Source organism: Notolepis coatsorum (genome assembly GCF_963971535.1).
Source record: "Notolepis coatsorum genome assembly, chromosome: 6".
Classification (NCBI taxonomy): Eukaryota; Metazoa; Chordata; class Actinopteri; order Aulopiformes; family Paralepididae; genus Notolepis; species Notolepis coatsorum.
The window spans coordinates 178,297,799-178,322,056 of NC_140170.1; the positions used below are offsets into that span (position 1 = coordinate 178,297,799).

The 24,258-nt window shown below is 44.0% G+C and overlaps 1 protein-coding gene across 1 annotated transcript; it reads right to left on the reverse strand.

Annotated features, from left to right (window-relative positions):
* Positions 1–214: 214 nt before the first annotated feature.
* isy1 (ISY1 splicing factor homolog) lies at positions 215–21,311 on the reverse strand. The gene is made up of 11 exons (XM_084316677.1): positions 21,202–21,311; positions 20,185–20,207; positions 19,388–19,439; positions 18,651–18,716; positions 17,114–17,156; positions 15,348–15,460; positions 14,473–14,590; positions 14,090–14,212; positions 12,075–12,190; positions 9,164–9,253; positions 215–1,229 (listed from the first exon to the last, which is right to left on the reverse strand). Exons 1-11 carry the CDS (start codon positions 21,202–21,204, stop codon positions 1,122–1,124), a joined length of 855 nt encoding a protein of 284 aa, XP_084172803.1. The 5' UTR covers positions 21,205–21,311; the 3' UTR covers positions 215–1,121.
* Positions 21,312–24,258: the final 2,947 nt, after the last annotated feature.

Below are 24,258 nucleotides of genomic sequence, written 5' to 3' on the forward strand. Positions count from 1 at the left end.
CTAGAGAGGGTTTGAACTGAAAGAGTGACTAGAGAGGGTTTGAACTGAAAGAGTGACTAGAGGGTTTGAACTGAAAGAGTGACTAGAGAGGGTTTGAACTGAAAGAGTGACTAGAGGGTTTGAACTGAAAGAGTGACTAGAGGGTTTGAACTGAAAGAGTGACTAGAGAGGGTTTGAACTGCCAGCTGTTCAGTCACCAAAATCAACGGACAAGTTTGGATGGAAAGTTTTAATATAAAGTTGGGAAACAGATGAAGTTCATGTATAAAAATACAGACATTATTTACATTAACAGAACATAAATCAGACGCTGGGTGTAGGGGGCGCTCACACAGCAGGCCCTGGGGCCTTACAGAGCCAGACATCAAGAGTCTGTCCAGGCTGCGTCTATGCTTTAAGCAACGGGTTCGTGTTTCCGGGTTCCCGTTTTGCGCTCCAATCGTGGGATGGCAAGTTCTGCGCCTATTTCCGGGCCGAACAGCCTGCAAACTACCTAACGCCTAGTTTATCACTGGTTAAGCTTAGGCGACTCTTTCGCAGTTGGTTAAGGTTAGAGTTTGGAATCAGGGCAGGCGGTCTATCGTCACGCTCTAAGACAAACTCTAACCTTAACCAACTTCGAAAGAGCGCCTAAGCTTAACCAGTGTAGAAACTTGCGGTCCCACGATTGGGCGTACATGTCACATGACCTGGCCAATCAGAGACGCGGAAACACGAACGCGTTGGTAAAAGCAATCAGGCGTCCAGGCTGGGACTATGGACACCATGTTGCCATCTCCTCTCTAGAACTAGCAAATATTCACACCCTCTTTAAAGCTGCAACCATTGAAAAGTCAAAACAAGATAATGATGTATCTTTAGGTGCAGCTTTAAGTTTTCCACGAGGATAACAAAGAAAAATCGACTCCAGCCAAGAGACCTACGGCGTAATACTCTTCAGTCCAGATGTGTCCTGCCAGGCCGTGCAGGGAATCTAAGAGAGAGTGAGACTAACAGGCAGACTGGTCAGAGGGTCTCCGCAGACTAGAGAGAGTGCGACTAACAGGCAGACTGGTCAGAGGGTCTCTGCAGACTAGAGAGAGAGAGACTAACAGGCAGACTGGTCAGAGGGTCTCCGCAGACTACAGCCCCAGCAGGGCCTTGGCCTCCTCACTCTGGGCCATCAGAGTCTCACTGGCGTATTTCTGAAGTAACTCCATCTTCTTCCTCCGAACCAACGCTTCCTCCACCTGAGGACACGAGGACACACACACACACACACACACACACACACACACACACATTAATGTCATGTAATTCATTACCAGTGGTTCTAATAAGAGGCACTAGTTGTAAGTTAAGCAGCATCTGGAAGGGATTTTGTGTGTCACCTCTTTCCGAGAGGGTATGGGGATGTGTGTTTAGTGTGTGTTAGCGGTGTAACAATGCATAGATGCATCGCAACGCATCGATCCTAAGGTGACGATTCAACTGCATCGATTTGAAAATGTTAGAATCGCAGTTTGGTGAGCTAGAGTTCCTGTCTCGGGCCCGCCCTGCAAATGTGACGCTGAAGAGAGCACCTTCGGTGCCGACAGCATTGAATGAACGTAATGTATCACGTCGGCTGCTGGCTGCTAAGGCAGCCTGCTAATAATGTTTGCGTTGGTGTATATGCTCCGTTAACGGTTGTCTCGTTGCATTGTGTGGGTGTGTGCGTCTTGTATGTATGGGACTCGTTGTGGGTCGAGTGATGGCTCCTGTGAACGGCACCTAGATGCTACGGACATTGCATGTTGCATTCTGGGAAGTGTAGGTGTTACATCCCAATGTATATATTCCCCAGTGTGTGTCTCCATGTGTGTGTGTTCTCCATTTTGTTTCCTCCCTCCAGCCATTGTTCCCTTCCCCATTGGTCCCTGCCAGGCCAATCCTTCCATTATTGCAACACAGCAGTGATTGGTGGATGGCTTTTCAGACTCCAACACTCAATCCACACCACCCAATCATGGATCACCCCACACCTGTTAAAACATGGCTTCTCACTTCAGTCTTTCTCTCTCTCTGGCATGAGGCTAGGCCTAGTGTTATTTTGTGGCATTGTACTTTGATAATATCCCTTTTTGTTTATAGGCCTTTGTAATAGTGAAAGTGCCTTTGTGATTGTATGGCCGCAGAGAGAGCATTGTTACCTATAGATTGTTTTGTTATGTTTCCATTTTGTTGTATGTATCATTAATGTGTTTTTCTCCTCCTTTCTCAGGAAGCACAGATGGGGTGAGCTGCCATTTCCTTTGGATATTGTTTTCTCCTGTTTTGGTTAGGTAAGAGTAGTTTAGGTAATGTAATTTCTTTTACCATAGATTAGATTGGGTTTATTTGGAGTATAGTGGTGTTTGTTTGTTGTTTTGGCCTGGGCTCACCCCTGAGCTACATGTGCTTCCTTTGCATTTACCAATAAATATCATTGTTGTTTACAAACGTGGTCCATCTTTTCTGTCAACCAACTGTTATGTTACAGCCCTTTACCCTTAGACTCACAGGGGTCGTAACATAAATGGGGGCTCGTCCGGGATTTTGTAACCCGTGTTCAATTGTTGGTTGATGGATTTGGTGAACTGTGTTTGTTTACACTTGTATAGTTATTAATTACTTTGTGTAAAAATGGCATTTGTGTAAGAAAAAAATAATGGCAGTTAGTACTTTTGATCTGGGGAAATTCTTGAGCAATCCTACTTGGGAAGCGCTAGATAGCTGCCGCAAGGCAGACTTAGTGGAGATTGCCACACATTTTCAACTCTCGGTTCAACAAAAGCATCTTAAGCAGGATATCAGGTGTCTTGTGGTAGATAAGCTGTTGGAGCAGGGGACGCTTGTTTTACCTGCGGTCTCTGATGAACATGCAAGTCCTCCTGGTGAACCTACGGAAGCACCGCCTTCTGAGGAGCAAGCCCATGGTGCTGAAAAGGCAGGTGTGAACGTCACATTGCCACATTTTCACTTGACCTCTCCTGTGTCAACTGGGTCTCGAGAAGGGGCCCAGGTCAAGGTTAGAATAGCCCGTCTCCAGATGGAGGCTCAGGAGAAGGCACAAGCACGTGAGGCGGAGTATCGGCTTCGTAGAATGGAGCTTGACGCAGAAAATGAAAGGGCTGTTAACATTCGTAGGTTGGAGCTTGAGCATGAAGTGGAAAAAGAGCTCAGACTGCGGAGGTTGGAGCTGGAAGTCCTAAGGAGTGAATCCAACTATGCTACACCGACTCCTCCACAAGGCCCGGGTATGTCCTCCTCCACAGCTTATTCATCACACACTTTTGATATAAGTAAACACATTGCTTTGGTGCCTCCGTTCCGAGAGACAGAAGTTGATACTTATTTTAATGTGTTTGAGCGTATTGCTGCCTCATTGCGCTGGCCAAGAGAGGTCTGGCCTTTGTTGCTTCAATGCAAATTGACTGGTAAAGCCCAAGAGGTTTGTTTAACACTTTCCCTAGAAGATAGTCTATTGTATGATACTGTGAAGGCTGCCATCCTTCGTGCATATGAGCTTGTGCCCGAAGCTTATAGGCAGAGGTTTCGCAGTCACAAGAGAGCTGTCAACCAGACCTTTGTAGAGTTTGCTAGAGAGAAGGGAACTCTCTTTGATAAATGGTGTGCAGCAAGCAAGGCCTCAGATCTTAACTCTCTCAGAGAACTCATTCTATTAGAAGAGTTTAAGAATCGTTTGCCAGAGCGTATTGTAATTTACCTGAGTGAGCAGAAAGTGTCCACTCTGCAGCAAGCTGCTGTATTAGCTGATGAGTTTGCGCTAACCCATAAAACTGTGTTTGTAGATAGGCGTGACTCGTTTCCCCCCCATGATTTCTCTCAGAGACCTTCTGTCCCCAACCATTCAGAATTCACACACCCCCGACCAAAAATGTCACCTCCACGCTCAAAAGATGAGCGGACATGTTACTACTGTCATAAATCTGGTCATGTTATTTCTGACTGTTTAACATTGAAACGTAAGCAGCAACCGTCCTCTCAGAACTTTAGACAACCCAAAGGGGTTGGTCTGATTAAAATGGCACCTGATTCCGATCAACAGATGCACAATGATCAGGATGTTCTCGATCCTTGTTTCAGGCCATTTACTTCCAAGGGTTTAGTTTCCTTGACAGGGGATCCAAAAGATCAGTGTACAGTTCAGATCTTACGAGATACTGGAGCCTCACAATCCTTTATCCTCTCTGATGTACTACCTCTGTCTGAGAAATCTTCCTGTGGTTCTAGTGTCCTAGTTCAAGGTATTGAGATGGGTTTCGTGCCAGCCCCGTTACACTGTATTCATGTACAATCTGATTTGGTCACTGGTTTCTTTAAAATAGGGGTGAGACCTTCCTTGCCAGTGAAAGGCATTTCCTTTATCATGGGAAATGATTTAGCTGGAGGACAGGTGAACGCTGTGCTGGAAGTGTTGGATCACCCAGACACAGATTCTCTGCCTGATGACTTGTCACAGAACTTCCCTGAAGTTTTTTCTGCAAGTGTTGTCACTCGGGCTCAATTGAAAAAGAGAGGTGATGAAATTAATTTGTCTGACTCTGTTTTTGCTTCAGCCTTTGTCAGGGAGGAGTTGCTGGCTCCAACTTCTGATACCGCTGACAAACCACCGACTCATAGTAAGGTACCCCCACAGACAACTGTAACTAGTTCCGACGCTTTGAAGTTACCCGTTACCCGTGAAATGCTAATTACTGCCCAGAAGGCTGACCCTTCTCTTGCAAAATGTTTCTCTTCTCTTGAAACAGAACAGAGGAGAGAGTTGCATTCTTATTTTGTGGATGAAGGAGTTTTGATGCGTACCTGGAGGTCCCATGGTACTAGACTGGCAGAGCATGCACAATCGGAGATAGGGCTACCAGATCAGGTACCAGACTGGAGCACTGTTTATCAGATTGTTGTCCCTGCAGTTTATCGTCAGCATGTACTGTTCTTGGCCCATGACCACCCTTGGTCTGGACACTTGGGAGTCACTAAAACATACAACAGAATACTTCAACATTTCTTTTGGCCCGGTTTGAAGTCCGATGTAGCACAGTACTGTCGTACCTGTAGTACTTGTCAGATCACCGGAAAGCCAAACCAGGTAATTCCACCTGCTCCCCTCTGTCCTATACCAGCGGTCGGTGAACCATTTGAACATGTCATAGTTGACTGTGTTGGTCCGTTGCCAAGGACCAAAGCCGGCAATCAGTTTTTGTTGACAATAATGTGTACCGCCACCCGTTTCCCTGAGGCTATCCCTCTTCGCAGAATTACAGCGCCTGTAATAATTAAGGCTTTGATGAAGTTCTTCTCCACGTTTGGACTGCCTAAGGTAGTACAAACGGACCAAGGCACCAACTTCCTGTCTAGGTTATTTGAGCAAGTGTTACAGTCCCTGGGTATCCGACATATAGTGTCCAGTGCCTACCACCCTGAAACTCAGGGGGCTCTAGAACGTTGGCATCAAACCTTAAAGTCCATGCTGCGTAAATATTGCTTAGACACAGAGAAAGATTGGGATGAGGGTGTCCCCCTTGTTCTATTTGCTGCGCGAGAGACCATACAGGAGTCTCTTGGTTTCAGTCCTGCTGAGCTCGTTTTTGGGCACACTGTTAGAGGGCCTCTGAAAGTTCTTAAAGAACGGTTCATGTCAAAGGGTGCCAGCACACCCACTAATGTGCTAGATTTTGTTAGCCAGTTTCGAGAGCGACTGCATCAGGCGTGCTCTCTCGCAAAAGAAGCGCTCTCTTCTTCCCAGAGAACTATGAAACGGCACTATGACGAGAAAGCTGTTTCTCGATCTTTCCAGCCAGGTGATAAGGTTCTAGTCCTGTTACCTATCCTTGGTTCTGCTCTTTCCGCTCGTTTTTCCGGACCGTATGCAATAGACAAGAAGATAAGTGATACAGACTATGTGGTTCGCACCCCTGATCGTAAACGTCACTCTCGTGTTTGCCACATCAATATGCTTAAACCATATTTTTCCAGAGATAGCGTGCAGGTGAAGACCTCAGACCAGACAGCCGGACTGGCCGTCTCTGCTGTTGCCTCAACTCCAATAGTTCCGGACTCTCCTGACGTTAGTGGTGAGGACGTAGATGGCTTGGAGTTGCGCAATGCAGCCCATCAGGGTGCTAGATTGTCCAACACTGAGATGTTATTGAACCTGCCCACTCACTTAGCACACTTACCTGAGGAGCAGCGAGAGGACATCACAAATTTGATTCAGGCCTACATGGCTCTGTTTGGTGATGTTCCCTCCTGTACTTCTGTATTGGCCCATGATATTAAAGTTAACAATGCTGTGCCTATCAAGCAACATGCATACCGTGTTAACATCACCAAGAGGGCCATGATGCAACAGGAGGTTGACTATTTGTTAAAACATGGTTTAACCAAGCCAAGTTGCAGTCCCTGGAGTTCACCTTGCTTGTTAGCTCCCAAATCGGATGGAACTCCTAGATTTTGTACTGATTTCCGAAAGGTAAATGCTGTCACCGTGCCTGATTCCTTCCCACTGCCCCGCATGGAAGATTGTATTGACAACCTTGGATCTGCCACCTATGTTAGCAAACTAGATTTGTTAAAGGGTTACTGGCAGGTCCCTTTGACCCCCCGTGCCTCGGAAATCTCGGCGTTTGTTACTCCTGACAATTTTTTGCAATATACTGTAATGCCTTTTGGAATGCGTAATGCCCCGGCCACTTTCCAGCGACTGGTGACCCTAGTCCTGGCTGGTGTTCCAAATTGTAATGCCTATCTCGATGACCTGGTTGTCTATTCGACCAACTGGCGTGACCACATGACAACCTTGCAAACTGTCTTTGACCGCTTAGCTGGAGCCTCCCTGACCCTTAACCTTGCCAAGTGTGAGTTCGGCAAGGCTACGGTTACCTATCTTGGTAAGCAGGTAGGACAAGGCCAAGTGCGTCCGGTGGATGCAAAAATATCTGCAATCACAACTTTTCCAGTGCCTACTACTAGGCGGGAATTGCGTAGATTCCTTGGGATGGCTGGGTATTACCGTGGTTTTTGCCGGAACTTTTCTTCTGTCGTCACTTCTCTCACTAGCCTGTGTAGCCCGTCCAAACCATTCATTTGGACAGCTGATTGTCAAAATGCATTTGATAGTGTTAAAGCTCTCTTATGCAGTTCCCCTGTTCTCTCTGCTCCAGATTTCTCCCTGCCGTTCCAGCTGGAGGTGGATGCCAGCGGGGTGGGAGCTGGAGGGGTGTTATTACAGGAAGATCACGATGGTGTCAGTCACCCGGTTTGTTATTTCTCCCGGAAATTTAACAAACATCAACTAAACTATTCCACTATTGAAAAGGAGACTTTGGCTATGTTGTATGCGTTGCAACATTTTGAGGTGTATGTCGGTTCGAGCGTATTACCAGTGGTAGTATACACCGACCACAACCCATTGGTTTTTCTGTCGCGGATGTACAACCACAATCAGCGCCTCATGCGTTGGGCGCTCATAGTGCAAAATTATAACCTCAGCATAAAGCATAAGAAGGGGTCTGATAATGTGTTGGCGGATGCTCTGTCTCGTAGTTGAAATCTCTGTTGCTGTCGACTCGTTCTACTGTATATTGCTGTCGACTTGTTCTATTTTGCTGTCTACTCGGTCTATGTTGCTGTGGACTCGTTTTATGTTGCTGCTAGTTTTTTTATAGCTCTTTGTTTTGGAGTGCATGTTAACTCGGAGATGTTGAAAAACATGTTTAGTTGGTGTTAAGTGTCAAACATGTTTTTGTCTTATGTATGGGGGTGTTACATCCCAATGTATATATTCCCCAGTGTGTGTCTCCATGTGTGTGTGTTCTCCATTTTGTTTCCTCCCTCCAGCCATTGTTCCCTTCCCCATTGGTCCCTGCCAGGCCAATCCTTCCATTATTGCAACACAGCAGTGATTGGTGGATGGCTTTTCAGACTCCAACACTCAATCCACACCACCCAATCATGGATCACCCCACACCTGTTAAAACATGGCTTCTCACTTCAGTCTTTCTCTCTCTCTGGCATGAGGCTAGGCCTAGTGTTATTTTGTGGCATTGTACTTTGATAATATCCCTTTTTGTTTATAGGCCTTTGTAATAGTGAAAGTGCCTTTGTGATTGTATGGCCGCAGAGAGAGCATTGTTACCTATAGATTGTTTTGTTATGTTTCCATTTTGTTGTATGTATCATTAATGTGTTTTTCTCCTCCTTTCTCAGGAAGCACAGATGGGGTGAGCTGCCATTTCCTTTGGATATTGTTTTCTCCTGTTTTGGTTAGGTAAGAGTAGTTTAGGTAATGTAATTTCTTTTACCATAGATTAGATTGGGTTTATTTGGAGTATAGTGGTGTTTGTTTGTTGTTTTGGCCTGGGCTCACCCCTGAGCTACATGTGCTTCCTTTGCATTTACCAATAAATATCATTGTTGTTTACAAACGTGGTCCATCTTTTCTGTCAACCAACTGTTATGTTACAGCCCTTTACCCTTAGACTCACAGGGGTCGTAACAGTAGGCGATAGCTATTTCTCATTTACCCGTTGGTGGAAGGGACATTACATGCTGCTTTATTGTTTAACATGTATAACATGAATAGTATATTCAATTAATATATACTATTGTACGTTTATGTTCTTTTATTTTGCAGGTTTATGACCCGTGGTCATTTGAAATAAAAACAAACAAACGACTAAACACGAGTCATCCATTGTGTGGTGCCTGTCGAGCCCTTTCAGAGGCTTTCAAATATTAAAATATTGAAAGATCCGAACAGTCACTGATAGAAAATGTATCGAATCGCATCGAATCTTGGTCAAATGAAGAGATTTCATGATGCATTGAATCGTTGCCTGAAGAATCGTAATCGAATCTCTAACTAACCTTACTGTCAGTCATGCACTTGTCCTAATATACTAACCTACACTGTAGCACTCAACACTTTGATGAACATTGTTACTCTGCCATCTTGTTGTTCAAAACTTGTAAGTCGCTTTGGATAAAAGCGTCAGCTAAATGACTAAATGTAAATGAATCTAATCGTTGTGGGGTCAAATATTTACACCCCTAGTGTGTGTGTTTAGTGTTTGTGTGTGTTTAGTGTTTTTGTGTGTGCGTTTAGTGTTTGTGCGTGTGTTTGTGTGTGTGTGTATATTACCTCTTTCTGAGAGGGTACCGGGACGTGTGCGATGAAGGTCTGCGCTCCCTCCTCTCCCTCCATCTGGTCCCTGGACTCATCATCTGACCGCTGGGAGAAACAAACACAACCGGCCAATCAGAGAGCGCCGTGCCTGCAAGGTCCACGGTCCAATCAGAAGGTTAGGGGCGGGACAGTGGCTCGGGAGGTAGAGCATCGTCTGGTAATCCGGAGGTTCCCGGCTTGATTCTCGCTCCTCCCGGGCAGCGTGTCGAAGTGTCCTTGAGCAAGACACTTAACCCCTAACTGCTCCCGATAAGCACGTCGGCACCTTGCATGGTCGCCTCCGCCGTCGGTGTGTGAATGTGTGAGTGAATGGGTCAAATGTGAAGAACAAATTGTAAAGCGCTTTGGATAAAAGTGTTATATTAATGCACCATTTACCATTTTATGTGCCATCTGTCAGTCAGTCAAATTACATTATTAGTCATTACACCGGCCTATTATCAGACACGCCCACTGCTCTCACATGTCCCCCTCAAGACACGCCCACTGCTCTCACATGTCACCCTCAAGACACGCCCACTGCTCTCACATGTCACCCTCAAGACACGCCCACTGCTCTCACATGTCCCCCTCAAGACACGCCCACTGCTCTCACATGTCACCCTCAAGACACGCCCACTGCTCTCACATGTCACCCTCAAGACACGCCCACTGCTCTCACATGTCACCCTCAAGACACGCCCACTGCTCTCACATGTCACCCTCAAGACACGCCCACTGCTCTCACATGTCACCCTCAATACACGCCCACTGCTCTCACATGTCACCCTCAAGACACGCCCACTGCTCTCACATGTCACCCTCCTCAAGACACGCCCACATCAAGACACGCCCACTGCTCACATGTCACCCTCAAGACACATCAAGACACACCCACTGCTCACATCAAGACACGCCCACTGCTCACATCAAGACACGCCCACTGCTCACATGTCACCCTCAAGACACATCAAGACACGCCCACTGCTCACATCAAGACACGCCCACTGCTCACATCAAGACACGCCCACTGCTCACATGTCACCCTCCTTGAGGACAAATATAACTGTTTTGTGATGATAGATATTGTTTACAATGTATCAAATGTGCTCCTCTGAAAACACTTCCTTCTTGGAGGATCTGTGAAATGGCCACCAGGGGGCACCACTGGACAATAGATAAAATACTGAATCCAACTAGTAAATACTGCGTGATTTCGAAACCTAGCCGCATTTCTGGCAGACGCTCTCTGATTGGCACTGGCTGACGCTCTCTGATTGGCCACTGACATGTTTGCCCAATCGCGTGACGAGCTGTGTCTTTGCCCATTTCCGCGTCAAACAGCCTGCAAACTACCTGGCGTTCTATCGCCATGCTCTAAGACAAACTCTAACCTTAACCAACTTCGAAAGAGTGCCTAAGCTTAACCAGTGTAGAAACAGGCGTCGGCCAATCAGAGAGCGTCTTGCCAGAAATGCGGCTAGATTTCGAAATCACACGTAAATACTGCGGCTCAGCAGCCATCTTGCCCCCATCCTACGCTATGGAGCGCTAGCTTTTACTAAAGATCACCACAATACATCACAATTAATTCATCAACACATTAACTCATTGATCGCCACGCTGGGAACGGGATATGACTATGTGCTGCCACGCTATGTGTGTATGGAGTCGCTCACCTTGTTTGCAGGGCTATAAATATTATAGCTATGGATGCAATACTATGGCCCATTTGGCATCGAGTATCTATCGTTCAATATGTGAAAAAGAAATAATTTTTCCATCCATACATTCCCGTTTTTATACCGTGGTGAATAGAAGTATGGTTTTAGAGCGGTTTAGGGTAATTCCTGGGAGGCTAGTAATAGGCCGCGACGCATATTATACTTAATCCATTGGCATTTCGTCCCTATACAAAATCAAATGCATATGATTGGTATATTAAGTTCCATCATGAATGCATGAAGGGGGGGGGGGTCGTTTCTGATTAATTGATTGTCAATAACGGCATTTGTTAGTACAACAGTATACGCTTATCAGAACGTCTCTGCTCACATCGCAGCGACAACCAGAACCTGCAGATTCCTCCTGAGCAACGTCAGAAGGATCCGCCCCTTCCTGACAAAAGAAGCCACCCAACTCCTCGTCCAATCAACAGTCATCTCCTGCAACGCACTGCTCGCTGGCCTCCCGGCCACTGCCACTAAGCCTCTTCAACTCATTCAGAACGCAGCGGCCCGCCTGATCTCAAACCTACCGAAGTCGGCCCATGTCACCCCACTTCTTAGGGACCTGCACTGGCTCCCCATTGCTGCACGAATCCGCTTCAAGGCCCTCGACCTGGCATACCGTGCGGCAAAGGGAACCGCTCCCGCCTACCTCCGGTCAATGGTCTCTAACTACACACCCTCAAGACCCCTACACTCTGCATCTTCTGGCCGCCTCAGACCTACTCCTATCCAAGCTCCGGGAGGGTCATCAAAGAGAAGCCGCCTATTCTCAGTCCTTGCCCCACAATGGTGGAATGAACTACCCACCCCAGTTAGGACAGCCGAAACCCTGTCCAATCTTTCGCCGTCGACTAAAGACATTATCTGAATTAAAAAGAAAAAAGAGAAGAAAAAAATATATCTAACCCTAACTAACCTTACTGTCATGCACTTGTCCTAATAAACTAACCTACACTGTAGCACTCAACACTTTGATGAACATTGTTACTCAGCTGATAGAGTTGTACCCTTCCTGATGACTTGTCGTACAGAACTTGTAAGTCGCTTTGGATAAAAGCGTCAGCTAAATGACTAAATGTAAATGTTAACCGACATACATGGGGGGGCTCATTGTTGTCCATCTGTCCATCTATCTACTGTGTCTATAATGATCTTACCTCTTCATCCTGAACAGCATAAATACTCTCCTCTTCCTCCTCCTCCTCCTTCTCTCCTCCTTCTGCCAGCCGCGCCTCCCTCGCTGCTTTCCACTTCTCCACTGCCTCCGCTATGGCTGCACGCACACACACACAGAATTATGAGTGAATGATAAGCATTGTGCTGTTCTTAATAGGGATGCAGGATATTGATTTTTTTTGACACCGATATCGATACCGATAACTTTATGCTCCCCAAGCCGATATTTATTGTATTATAATTTTTTTTTTAATGTATATATATATTTGGATACATTTTTTTTTTTTTTTTGTATTTATAAGCTCCGACGTCATCGGTACTGCTATCGGTACTCGAGAAATTATGGAGTTTCTTTTTGAGGAATTTAAACGTCGCAAACTAATCTTGTTGGCCGTTTTCTATATCTCTCCTGCCTCGGTGTCTCTGCCTGCGCGAGGAGCGGGCTGTGCTGTGCTGTGCTCACACACACACACACTCACTCACACACACACGGGTGCTGCCGAGTACAGACAGCTCTGCTCTCATAATGGCGGACAGAACGAAACGTTCAAAAGTCTGGGTCTATTTTACTAAAGTCGATGCTGACAACGCTCGTTGCCACAAGTGCAACAAGACATTTGCCAGTAATGTATAAGCGCTGGTACTTGTCAATGTGGCTGGCGGGGAGATAACGTTATTAGCCTGAGCTCCGAGTAGAATAATTGCTGACAATCCAGAAGTAAATAAACGAACGAGAGCTTCCGATTGGTGGTAAGAAGAAGAGGTGGGTGCAAGCGGTGGGACGTAATTGGCAGATCGACTGTCTGCCTCCGAATGTAACGTGACTACGTCACAGCCAAGAAAGGGAGCGCTGGATTTGTGAAAAACTCCCTGTTCCTAAACCACACGCTATCAGTCATACCACAGTACTGGCAAAACGGGAGGAGGCTATAATAAAAACAAGCGCCTTTCATCCAAATCCACCCACACCGGATTTCTTTTAACCAAAAAATTTATTATATATTATCGGAGCTATCAATAACGTTATCGGGTTTATCGGGATGACGTCATAATTGCTGATATCGGCCCGATAATTATCGTGCATCCCTAGTTCTTAACCTGGGTCTCTGAGGTACAGACCCTGTAGTCTTGTACTCCTGTTATATACCTTTAATCTTGTACTCCTGTTATATACCTTTAATCGTATACTCTATTCTATACCTTTAATCTTGTACTCCTGTTATATACCTTTAATCTTGTACTCCTGTTATATACCTTTAATCGTATACTCTATTCTATACCTTTAATCTTGTACTCCTGTTATATACCTTTAATCGTATACTCTATTCTATACCTTTAATCTTGTACTCCTGTTATATACCTTTAATATTGTACTCCTGTTATATACATTTAATCGTGTACTCCTGTTATATACCTTTAATCGTGTACTCCTGTTATATACATTTAATCGTGTATTCCTGTTATATACCTTTAATCTTGTACTCCTGTTATATACCTTTAATCGTGTACTCCTGTTATATACATTTAATCGTGTATTCCTGTTATATACCTTTAATCTTGTACTCCTGTTATATACATTTAATCGTGTACTCCTGTTATATACCTTTAATCTTGTACTCCTGTTATATACATTTAATCTTGTACTCCTGTTATATACCTTTAATCTTGTACTCCTGTTATATACCTTTAATGTGTATTATATGTTGTACCACTGTATTTTTATTGGATTCTATTATATGTTGTACCACTGTATTGCACATCGTCGCGGGCAAGACCACCCGCATTTCATTGTATACTTGTATGCCGTGACAATTAAAACTCTTGACTCTTGACTTGACTAATCTTGTACTCCTGTTATATACATTTAATCTTGTACTCCTGTTATATACATTTAATCGTGTACTCCTGTTATATACATTTAATCGTGTACTCCTGTTATATACATTTAATCGTGTACTCCTGTTATATACCTTTAATCTTGTACTCTGTTATATACCTTTTGCCTCATACTCCTGTTCGAGAGGAACCAACGCCCCGTCATCTTCGTCTCGGTAGCCATAATACTCTGCATCGATGTCCTTCATCAACTCAGCTCGAGTCTTCCTAGGAGGAGGTATTGCTGAGGGGTGAGAGAGAGAGAGAGAGAGAGAGAGAGAGGGGGGGGGGAGTGTAAGTCAGTCCATCCGTTCAAATCCTTGTATTTAGTAATCTCGCCATATATTTTTTTTATGTGAAACGGTCATATTACGGGTATAAGAAGTGAAGGTCAGAGTGAAGGTATAAGAAGTGAAGGTATAAGAAGTGAAGGTCAGAGTGAATGTATAAGAAGTGAAGGTCAGAGTGAATGTATAAGAAGTGAAGGTCAGAGGTCGTACTTACGCTCCTTCTCAAACAGCTCTCTGACTCCAGGCAGGTCTCTGGCAGCTCCAAAATATTTATAACCTCTGTTACCAGGAACCTCTTTACCCTCATGGTCCAACATCTTAGGACCAACACGCTGAGACAGAGAGAGAGAGAGAGAGAGAGAGAGAGAGAGAGAGAGAGAGAGAGAGAGAGAGAGAGAGAGACGGGACAGATAGACAGAACGTTAGATAGACAGTATTTCTCTAACGATTCAGGATCTCTTTTCTTTCCAACATTGTAAGACCTAGTGGAATAATACTATTAATATAGTATAGCCTAGCATCTTAAATACATACTATAGTACAGCCTAGCACCTTAAATACATACTATAGTACAGCCTAGCACCTTAAATAAATACTATAGTACAGCCTAGCACCTTAAATAAATACTATAGTACAGCCTAGCACCTTAAATAAATACTATAGTACAGCCTAGCACCTTAAATAAATACTATAGTATAGCCTATCATCTTAAATAAATACTATAGTATAGCATCTTAAATAAATACTATAGTATAGCATCTTAAATCAATACTATAGTATAGCCCAGCTGCGCATCTTAAATAAATACTATAGTATAGCCTAGCATAAATACTATAGTATAGCCTAGCATAAATACTATAGTATAGCCTAGCATAAATACTATAGTATAGCCTAGCATAAATACTATAGTATAGCCTAGCATAAATACTATAGTATAGCCTAGCATAAATACTATAGTATAGCCTAGCATAGTATAAATACTATAGTATAGCCTAGCATCTTATAAATAATAAATACTATAGTATAGCCTAGCATCTTATAAATAATAAATACTATAGTGGTAATAATCAGTAGTATAGTAGTACTTACTCCATAGTCAGGTCCTCCCAGTTCTTTGATTCTGACCTCCCAGTGACCCTTCTCTCTCAGCAGCTTGTTTATCTCATCATTCAGGTCCCGGATCTTAAACTCCCCCAAACCAGCTACACACAGACAAACACAGACCTCATTATAGCTTAAACTCCCCCAGACCAGCTACACACAGACAAACACAGACCTCATTATAGCTTAAACTCCCCCAGACCAGCTACACACAGACAAACACAGACCTCATTATAGCTTAAACTCCCCCAGACCAGCTACACACAGACAAACACAGACCTCATTATAGCTTAAACTCCCCCAAAACCAGCTACACACAGACAAACAGTCTCATTATATCTTAAACTCCCCCAAAACCAGCTACACACAGACAAACACAGACCTCATTATAGCTTAAACTCCCCCAAACCAGCTACACACAGACAAACACAGACCTCATTATATCTTAAACTCCCCCAAAACCAGCTACACACAGACAAACACAGACCTCATTATAGCTTAAACTCCCCCAAACCAGCTACACACAGACAAACACAGACCTCATTATATCTTAAACTCCCCCAAAACCAGCTACACACAGACAAACACAGACCTCATTATATCTTAAACTCCCCCAAAACCAGCTACACACAGACAAACACAGACCTCATTATATCTTAAACTCCCCCAAAACCAGCTACACACACATAGCCCTTTCACACCGCCAGGGCTCCGGTTCAAGCTCCAGCTCCGTTCTGGAGCCTCTGAACCTTGGTGCTCTCTGGCAAACCAGCCCACGTTTACACCCATTTAAGCAGAACCAACATTCCACCGTGTCCGTCATCAACGGGGGCGTTACTCAGGCGGAGGTAAAAATAATGCGTGGAGAAAGGCTTAGCGAGCCTCAACGGCGCGCGAGCACACACACAAAAGCACACACGTGCACTGTATACGTTTGAAATGAATCGTTCCAGCAAAGTAGGCTTCTATTATTCTAATTACTTAATGGGTATCATAGTAGTAAGTCCTACTGTAGAACATGACATATTAGCATGACATCTGATTTATTAATGCCAATACTGGACGACAAGCGCAATTGGCACTTTTTTTTTTATATTTGATGCGGCCCAGCCTCACCCAGACTCTACCTCCAGCGGCCCCCAGGTAAATTGAGTTTGAGACCCCTGGTTTAAACAGAATGAATAGACAAAAAAAATAAATAAAAAATTTAAATTGAATAAAAAATAAAAGTTTTGAATTTCGATTTAGAATTCGAATGCCAATGTAACAAACAAACGTTCGAACATTGAGGCTCAGCCTTACGCGGTTTACAACGACCAGATTACCACCCATCGACTCCCCTCCCGCTGACTCTGCCAATTGAGTCAGTATGACGGCCGGCCCAAGCCGGAGGCAACGCTGACAGCCGGATTCGATACCGGTGTCTCACGCGTTGGTGACGAGCGCTTAGACCGCTGTGCCACCCAGCCACCTAGACCTCATTATATCTTAAACTCCCACAGACCAGCTACACACAGACCTCATTATATCTTAACTCCCCCAGACCAGCTACACACACCAACATACCTCATTATATCTTTCCCCTTCCCCCGGACCAGCTACAGACACAAAGACAGACAAACCTCATTATATCTTAAACTCCCCCAGACCAGCTAGACACAGACAGACCTCATTATACCTTAAACTCCCCCAGACCAGCTCCTCCTCTCTCATACCCTCCTCTCCTCTCCGCCTCTCTCCCCTCTCCAACTCACCGTTCTGGATCTGAGCCACTTTCTTGGAGATCTCACTGATGATCTGAAACAGACAGAATAATGATTCATGGTCAACAGTGAGTCAATCAACTATGAAGGATTCAAAGTAACACCAGGTCAGGTTAAACGAACAATGAACCTCATTCTCAAAACATTTCTTAAGTGTCTTCTTCGTAAGACCAACCCTAAGAAAGATCCCCGCCGGATTCGTGAACGCATGGAAATGTGTTCTTAAACAGCCCAAGTGTTCTCAGCTGCACAGCTCCATTAGGACAGGTCTTGGGTTTGATTGATTGATTGAACATTTTATTAACAGATTGCAGAATGGGTAATTTAATGGGTAATTTAAATCCCCGCCAAGAACAATCCCAGATAAGAAACCATTCAGGAATGCCAGGATTGTCCTGGGAACTTCGTAAGTGGAGTTAAGTGGAAAGAATGAGGTCCAGTGTGATTCAGGTAGATCCAGATTAAAACCTACCCTAGGAATCACGAATATCTACACAGTAGGGGTGGGGGGGGAAATCGATACGTAGTAGTATCGCGATACTTTACGTGGCAATACTGTATCGATACAGGGACACGAAGTATCGATATTTAAAAAAAAATTGTATAAGGAAGTTGCATTGTTCATTTCAATACCTGTAATAGTACAGTAGTCCACAAACACGCACACATGTGCATTCAGTTAAATTGGAATATGACTGTAATACAAACAGTTCAGTTTGTCAGGTACATGCAACACAGATTACAGTGTTTACATCTGTCTGCTTGAGAAAATACCATGTTCTGCAATAAAAATTATTAGGGATGTCCGATATTATCGGCCGACCGATATTATCGGCCGATATCGGCAGTAAAATGTGATATCGGAAAATATCGGTATCGGTTTAAAAAAACAAAAAAACAATAACAATATTTGTTATATATATATCCAGTGAAATTATTAGTTACCTGAAATTATTCCGTTTTTTGGGGGGGGGGGAAACCCTGCATATATCGGTATCGGTTGATATCGGTTGATATCGGTATCGGAAATTAAGAGTTGGACAATATCGGAATATCGGTATCGGTAAAAAAGCCAATATCGAGCATCCCTAAAAATTATTGAAGTGAGATGAACAGACTGAACTTTATTTTATTAGATAAAACACGTTGACAAAGTTTTACTTTGCAGTTGAAAAAAGGTACTAAATCGCAATATTGATATCGCAATACTCAGCATATCGCAATATATTTAGTATCGCAATACTATCGTATCGTGACTCAAGTATCGTGATAGTATCGTATCGTGAGCCCCTACCACACAGCCTTAAGGCCGCAGTACACAGAAACAGAACCACAGTAGAACACAGTAGACTCCACGTGGCTCCACGCCAGCTGTAGGGGTCGGACTAGTCCAGCTGGCAAGCAGAGACCCACTGTGGTGTTTCTCCAACAAGTAACTGTGGCCTTTAACCGTGTTTCTCCAACAAGTAACTGTGTTTAATCGTGTGTTGCATTGCGTTGTGTTGCATTGCGGCGGTAATTCTCTTACCTGTCTCCTCCACTTCTCAGCTTTGGGAAGCTCACTGCACTCTGAGGCCAGAAACGGCCTGCGCTCCTACAGGAGACACATACTGTACGTTAGACAGACAGAGAAACGGCCTGCGCTCCTACAGGAGACACATACTGTACGTTAGACAGACAGAGACACAGCCTGCGCTCCTACAGGAGACACATACTGTACGTTAGACAGACAGAGACACAGCCTGCGCTCCTACAGGAGACACATACTGTACGTTAGACAGACAGACACGGCCTGCGCTCCTACAGGAGACACATACTGTATGTTAGACAGACAGACACAGCCTGCGCTCCTACAGGAGACACATACTGTATGTTAGACAGACAGACACAGCCTGCGCTCCTACAGGAGACACATACTGTATGTTAGACAGACAGACACAGCCTGCGCTCCTACAGGAGACACATACTGTATGTTAGACAGACAGACAGACACAGCCTGCGCTCCTACAGGAGACACATACGTTAGACAGACAGACACAGCCTGCGCTCCTACAGGAGACACACGGCCATGGAAACATCAAAGTCATGCACTCAATGCCATTCCACGACTGAAAACGCATGGCATGCAGAGTGTAAAACTGCACTAGCATCATATCAGGAATAGAGCAAAGCAGAGTGGAGTGGAATAGACTCAAGCAGAACAAAACAGAATAGATGACAGTAGAATAGCTAGCAGTAGTACTAATGATAGAAGTGATCTCCAACCTTGACTTTGCCCTCCTCCAGCTGAGCCTGTCTGAAGCGGGCTAGAGCCGTCCTGATGGACAGAAAACACACAGTCACTTATTACTATATTTTTAATGACTAAATGACAATAACACTATGTAACAACCATCAAATGCACTCACAGCACACACACACACTCACTTTAGAACACCTAAACACACTTTATATTTATTGGTAAAGAATTTGCACTACAACCCATAGCTCATTACACCTTACTGTAAATTGTACCTAAATTGTACCTCGTCCCATTTCTGCTTTGTACTGTAGTATATAGTATATTATTATATTGTATAGTATATTGTATTGTAACTCAGTTACTTCTACTCTGCATTGTACATTGTATATATGTACATACTGAACACTTTGGTCTACGTACTTGACTTCTATTTTATACTTGCTAATGCTATACTTATTTTGTACTTATCTATTTTGTCTTGCACAGTCTCTGGAGCGTAACAGAAAGAAGCATTTTGTATAAAAGTATTCTGTACTTCTGTATGACAACTAATAAAGAAACTTGAAACTATATACTATACTATCTATTATATATTATTAGAGCAGACAACAGTTTTATACATACTACCCTAATATAATAATATTATAACTGTAATATAACTACTTCTTGTACTAGCACTGATAGGAGTGACAACTTTACACAATTACACCAGCCCCCCCCCCCCCCCCCCCCCCCCACACACACACACTAACTATCTCTCAAGTGCATGATGCACATAAACACACAGACAAACACCAGGACCCTGGACTGAGTCACTTACATGGCTTTCTCTGCATTTCGAGCCTGTTGTGAATAAAAAAAGAAATAATACATGTTAGAGGCTTCTTCTCAGAACCCAGGAAGACAGTAGAGTCTGTCGCTGCTCCCACGGTCCAAATAAACCGCAGGATATCAGGGTGGAAACCTCAGGCAAAACTACGACTTTCCCTCGGCATGATCCATAATAATCTTCATACATTTTTGCCATGTTTTCTATGCTAAATGTTTTTTTCCTTGTATTTATTGTGTATTTATTATGTGTGTATATGCTCAACCCAACGTCATTGGAAATGAGGGCTTGTCCTCAAAGAATTTTCTAGTTAAAATAAAGATTGAATGAAAATCTTTTCCTTCAAAGTAACTAGTGGGCTAACACACTAACTGATAAATGTAGTGGGGTCAAAAGTAGGCCTACAGTATTTCCTTTGAAATGTAGTGGAGTAAAAGTACTAAATAAATTTACTTCAAACGTCAAGTTAGAGCACATTGATTGAATTGAACTTGAATTGATTGAAAAATGTTATTACCAGATTGCAGAATGGGTACAATACAGTACAGCTCAATACACATAATTGTTAAGGGGATGCAGACAGCAGACCAGAGAAAGACTTTCGTCTTGTTTACATCAGGGTCCCCCATTTTCAATTCATCATAACATATAATCATAACATAATATGACATACATGACATACAGATACAGTACTGCTACATCTAGACATTTATGACATACCAGATGTACACATTTACAACAGGTTAAAGCCTAAAGTGCTCTGATTTATGTCGTTCTAGTCATGTTGGCATTGACTGTTTAGATTGTCCGAGACATTGATATAACGTTATTGAATTCAGACAAAACTTGCACTGATCAGGTTTATTGATTTGAATAGTAACTGCTATTTCCATATTGATAATAGGTAGCCATGGTTCACAGCAAGCGCCAATCTAGTAACCTTCTGCTTCTCGCTACGTGTTCGTTAAGCATGTATTTCTCTTGAGCAAACACATTTCTGTTTCTTACCATGTTTGTGTTGAAGAAGTTGTATTTTCAGATTGAAGTCGCCTGGAGGGGAGGTTTCTGCGTAACAATAACGAAATAGAATAGAAACGACACGCTCCGATACAAACAGGAAGTGTTTCACCGGCGGTGGTCAAAGTTGAGAGTTCTTTCTTCTTCTTCTTTTTGGGGTTTTACGGCGGACGGCCACCATAATTGGGCATTTACCGCCACCTACCGACCCGGGGATCGGGACAGTTTTGATTGAATTGATTGACATTTTTATTAACAGATTGCAGAATGGGTACAGACAGTACAGTACAGCGTTAAGGGGATGCAGACCAGAGAAAGACTTTCGTCTTGTTTACATCAGGGTCCCCCATTTTCAATGCATCATAACATATATGACATACATGACATACAGATAGACAGTACTGCTACATCTATACATTTATGACATACCAGATTTGCAAATACAGTACTGTTTGTGATACGAAAAGAGTCCAGAAAAGAGAGTATATACATTTGACATAGAAACTGTACATTGGAGGAGGTTGGGGGGAGGTTGGGTAGGAGGAGTGGGTGGGGGACACTGTACAACTGAACAAGCAAAACTGTACATTGGAATATTGACAAGACCATACTTGGTAATTTACTGTACATTGGTGGGGGTTGTGTTAGGACATTTACAGGGGCCAGTTTAAAATTGCAGTCTACCGTAGGTGTTTTTTGAGAGTGTTTTTGAAAGTGGGTAGTGATTCACATTCCTTTACAGCTTTGGGTAGGGCGTTCCACATTGATGTGGCATAATTGCGAAACGTGTTTAGTCCCTTGTTTGAGCCGAATCTGGGTTTAACATGATTTGTGGAGCTCCCTCTGGTGTTGTGATCGTGGTATTCACTGACCTTTGGGAAGTATTTTGACATGTACATGTGTAACAGGGAAGTCCGTGGGGTCCACAGTCACTGAAACAGGTGTGTTGACGGGTGACTGTGGCAGTGCGGGCTGGTAAGTTAAACTCACTTCCTCATAACAGGGTTAACAGATGCATCGGTACGGTAGTTAGGAGTGAATTCACTTTTTAGTGCAGCGGCCTGTGTCGTCGCCCGCGGACGCGGGAGCCCCCTGTTCGACTCCCCCTCGGGACATTCTCATTTAACATCAAACACAACGCAGACCCAGTATGATCCGTCACACATGGGTACCTTGGTCGTGTAGTGTATCTTGTAGACCAGGCCCATTGCAAGTTGCTGTACTCTGTCGTCTACTCTAAGCCATCCTAGGTTGTCAAAGTGGGCAGGGGTGAGGTGGGTTCTAGGAGTAAGGTCAAGCAGTAGTCTGACCAGTTTGTTTTGAGATGTTTGTAATTTTGTTTTTAGCGCCTTTGAGGTGATTTGGTACCATGAGGTGCATGCATAGTCGTAGTACCCTTGAATGAGTGCTCCTGCCAGAGTCTTCAGGGTATTCTTGATTAACAGTGAGGAGATCCGGTACAAGAATCGTGTTCGTTGGTTGACTTTTTTTATTACATTGGATGCCATTTTGTCACAGGAAAGATTTGCCTCTAGGATGGAACCCAGGTAGGTAATATCTTCTTTCCTTGTGACCATATTGTCACCCACTGTAACTGAGAAGCCGTCGGTCTTGCTGAGTTTGTTATTTGAACCGAAGAGAATGGACTCTGTTTTGCCCATGTGTAATGATAGTTTGTTATCAGCGAGCCATATGCAGATTTTGCCTAGTTCTGAGCTAAGGGTTTTTTCAACCTGTAACTTGTTCTTGTCAGAGACCAGCAGGGCTGAGTCGTCCGCAAACAGGAACAAGTTGCAGTCACAAGCCGACGACATGTCATTTGCATAAATTAGGAACAGTAGCGGACCTAGTATGCTTCCTTGTGGAACACCACAGCTCACTGTGAGGGGGGGGGATAGGGTACCGTTTACCTCCACCATCTGCTCTCTCCCCTCCAGGTAGGATTGCATCCAGCTCACTGATAGACTATCAAAACCAATTGCTTTTAGCTTGTCAATCAGAATGGTGTGATTGACAGTGTCGAAGGCCTTTTGTAGGTCCAGCATGACCATGCCGCAGTATTTGCCCGCGTCCACCTCTTGTTTGATGTGGTCATTTAAATAGAGATGGCATGTGTCAGTGGAGTGGGATGTTCTGAAGCCAGATTGGAATTCGTAGATTTCCAATCTACGAATTCCAGGGGAAGTGCATACACAGGAAATTCTACCCCATAGACACTTTCGGCAGTAGTTCTTTACCAGGCGTTATCTCACAGAGATAAAACTGGGAACGAGGTTATGTTTCAGCAGTCTTGCCTCTATCTAAAGTAATCTACTAGTTAGCTAGTGACCACCGTTGTCCCTATCGTCTGCTGTCAACGCGTGATTTTTTTCGTAGCTGTAGTTTGCGAAGACGCTCTCTGATTGGCTAGCCCGCGTACAGCGAAGACCCTCTCTGATTGGTTTAGCTCCGAAGGGCTCTTCCGCCTTGTCTCTGCTTCGAAGTGGTTATGCTTTGGCCCTCTTTCGAAGTGGGTTATGCTTAGAGTTTATCTTTAGAGCAGGGCGATGGACCACCAGCCCTGATTCCAAACTCTAAGCATAACCAACTTCGAAAAAGGGCCAAAGCATAACCACTTCGAAGCAGAGAATATATATGTACAAGGCGGACATTTCTATCCCAGAGCCCTTCGGAGCTAAACCAATCAGAGAGGGTCTTCGCCGTACGTGGGCTAGCCAATCAGAGAGCGTCTTCGGAAAAAAATCAACCGCTGTCAACACCACCATTCCTCCCAGGTGTCAGGCTCCTCATTCACTTCCATTAATTTTGAGGAGCAAGTCTAAATATTGTAGCGAGTATGGTTTGGAAAAAGACGAGGCAGAGATATCTTCACTCTTTCAGTCTTTTTATTCAACAAGAGTTTTTAAACTCACATCCCCCCAAACAACACGACAACAGAACAACAAGAGAAAGGCATAACCAGTCACTGAACAAAACACACGCAAAGGCTCATGGGATACGAGCGCCCGGAAGCCACGGGATGCTACACAGCCCCCAACAGGTTAGCTG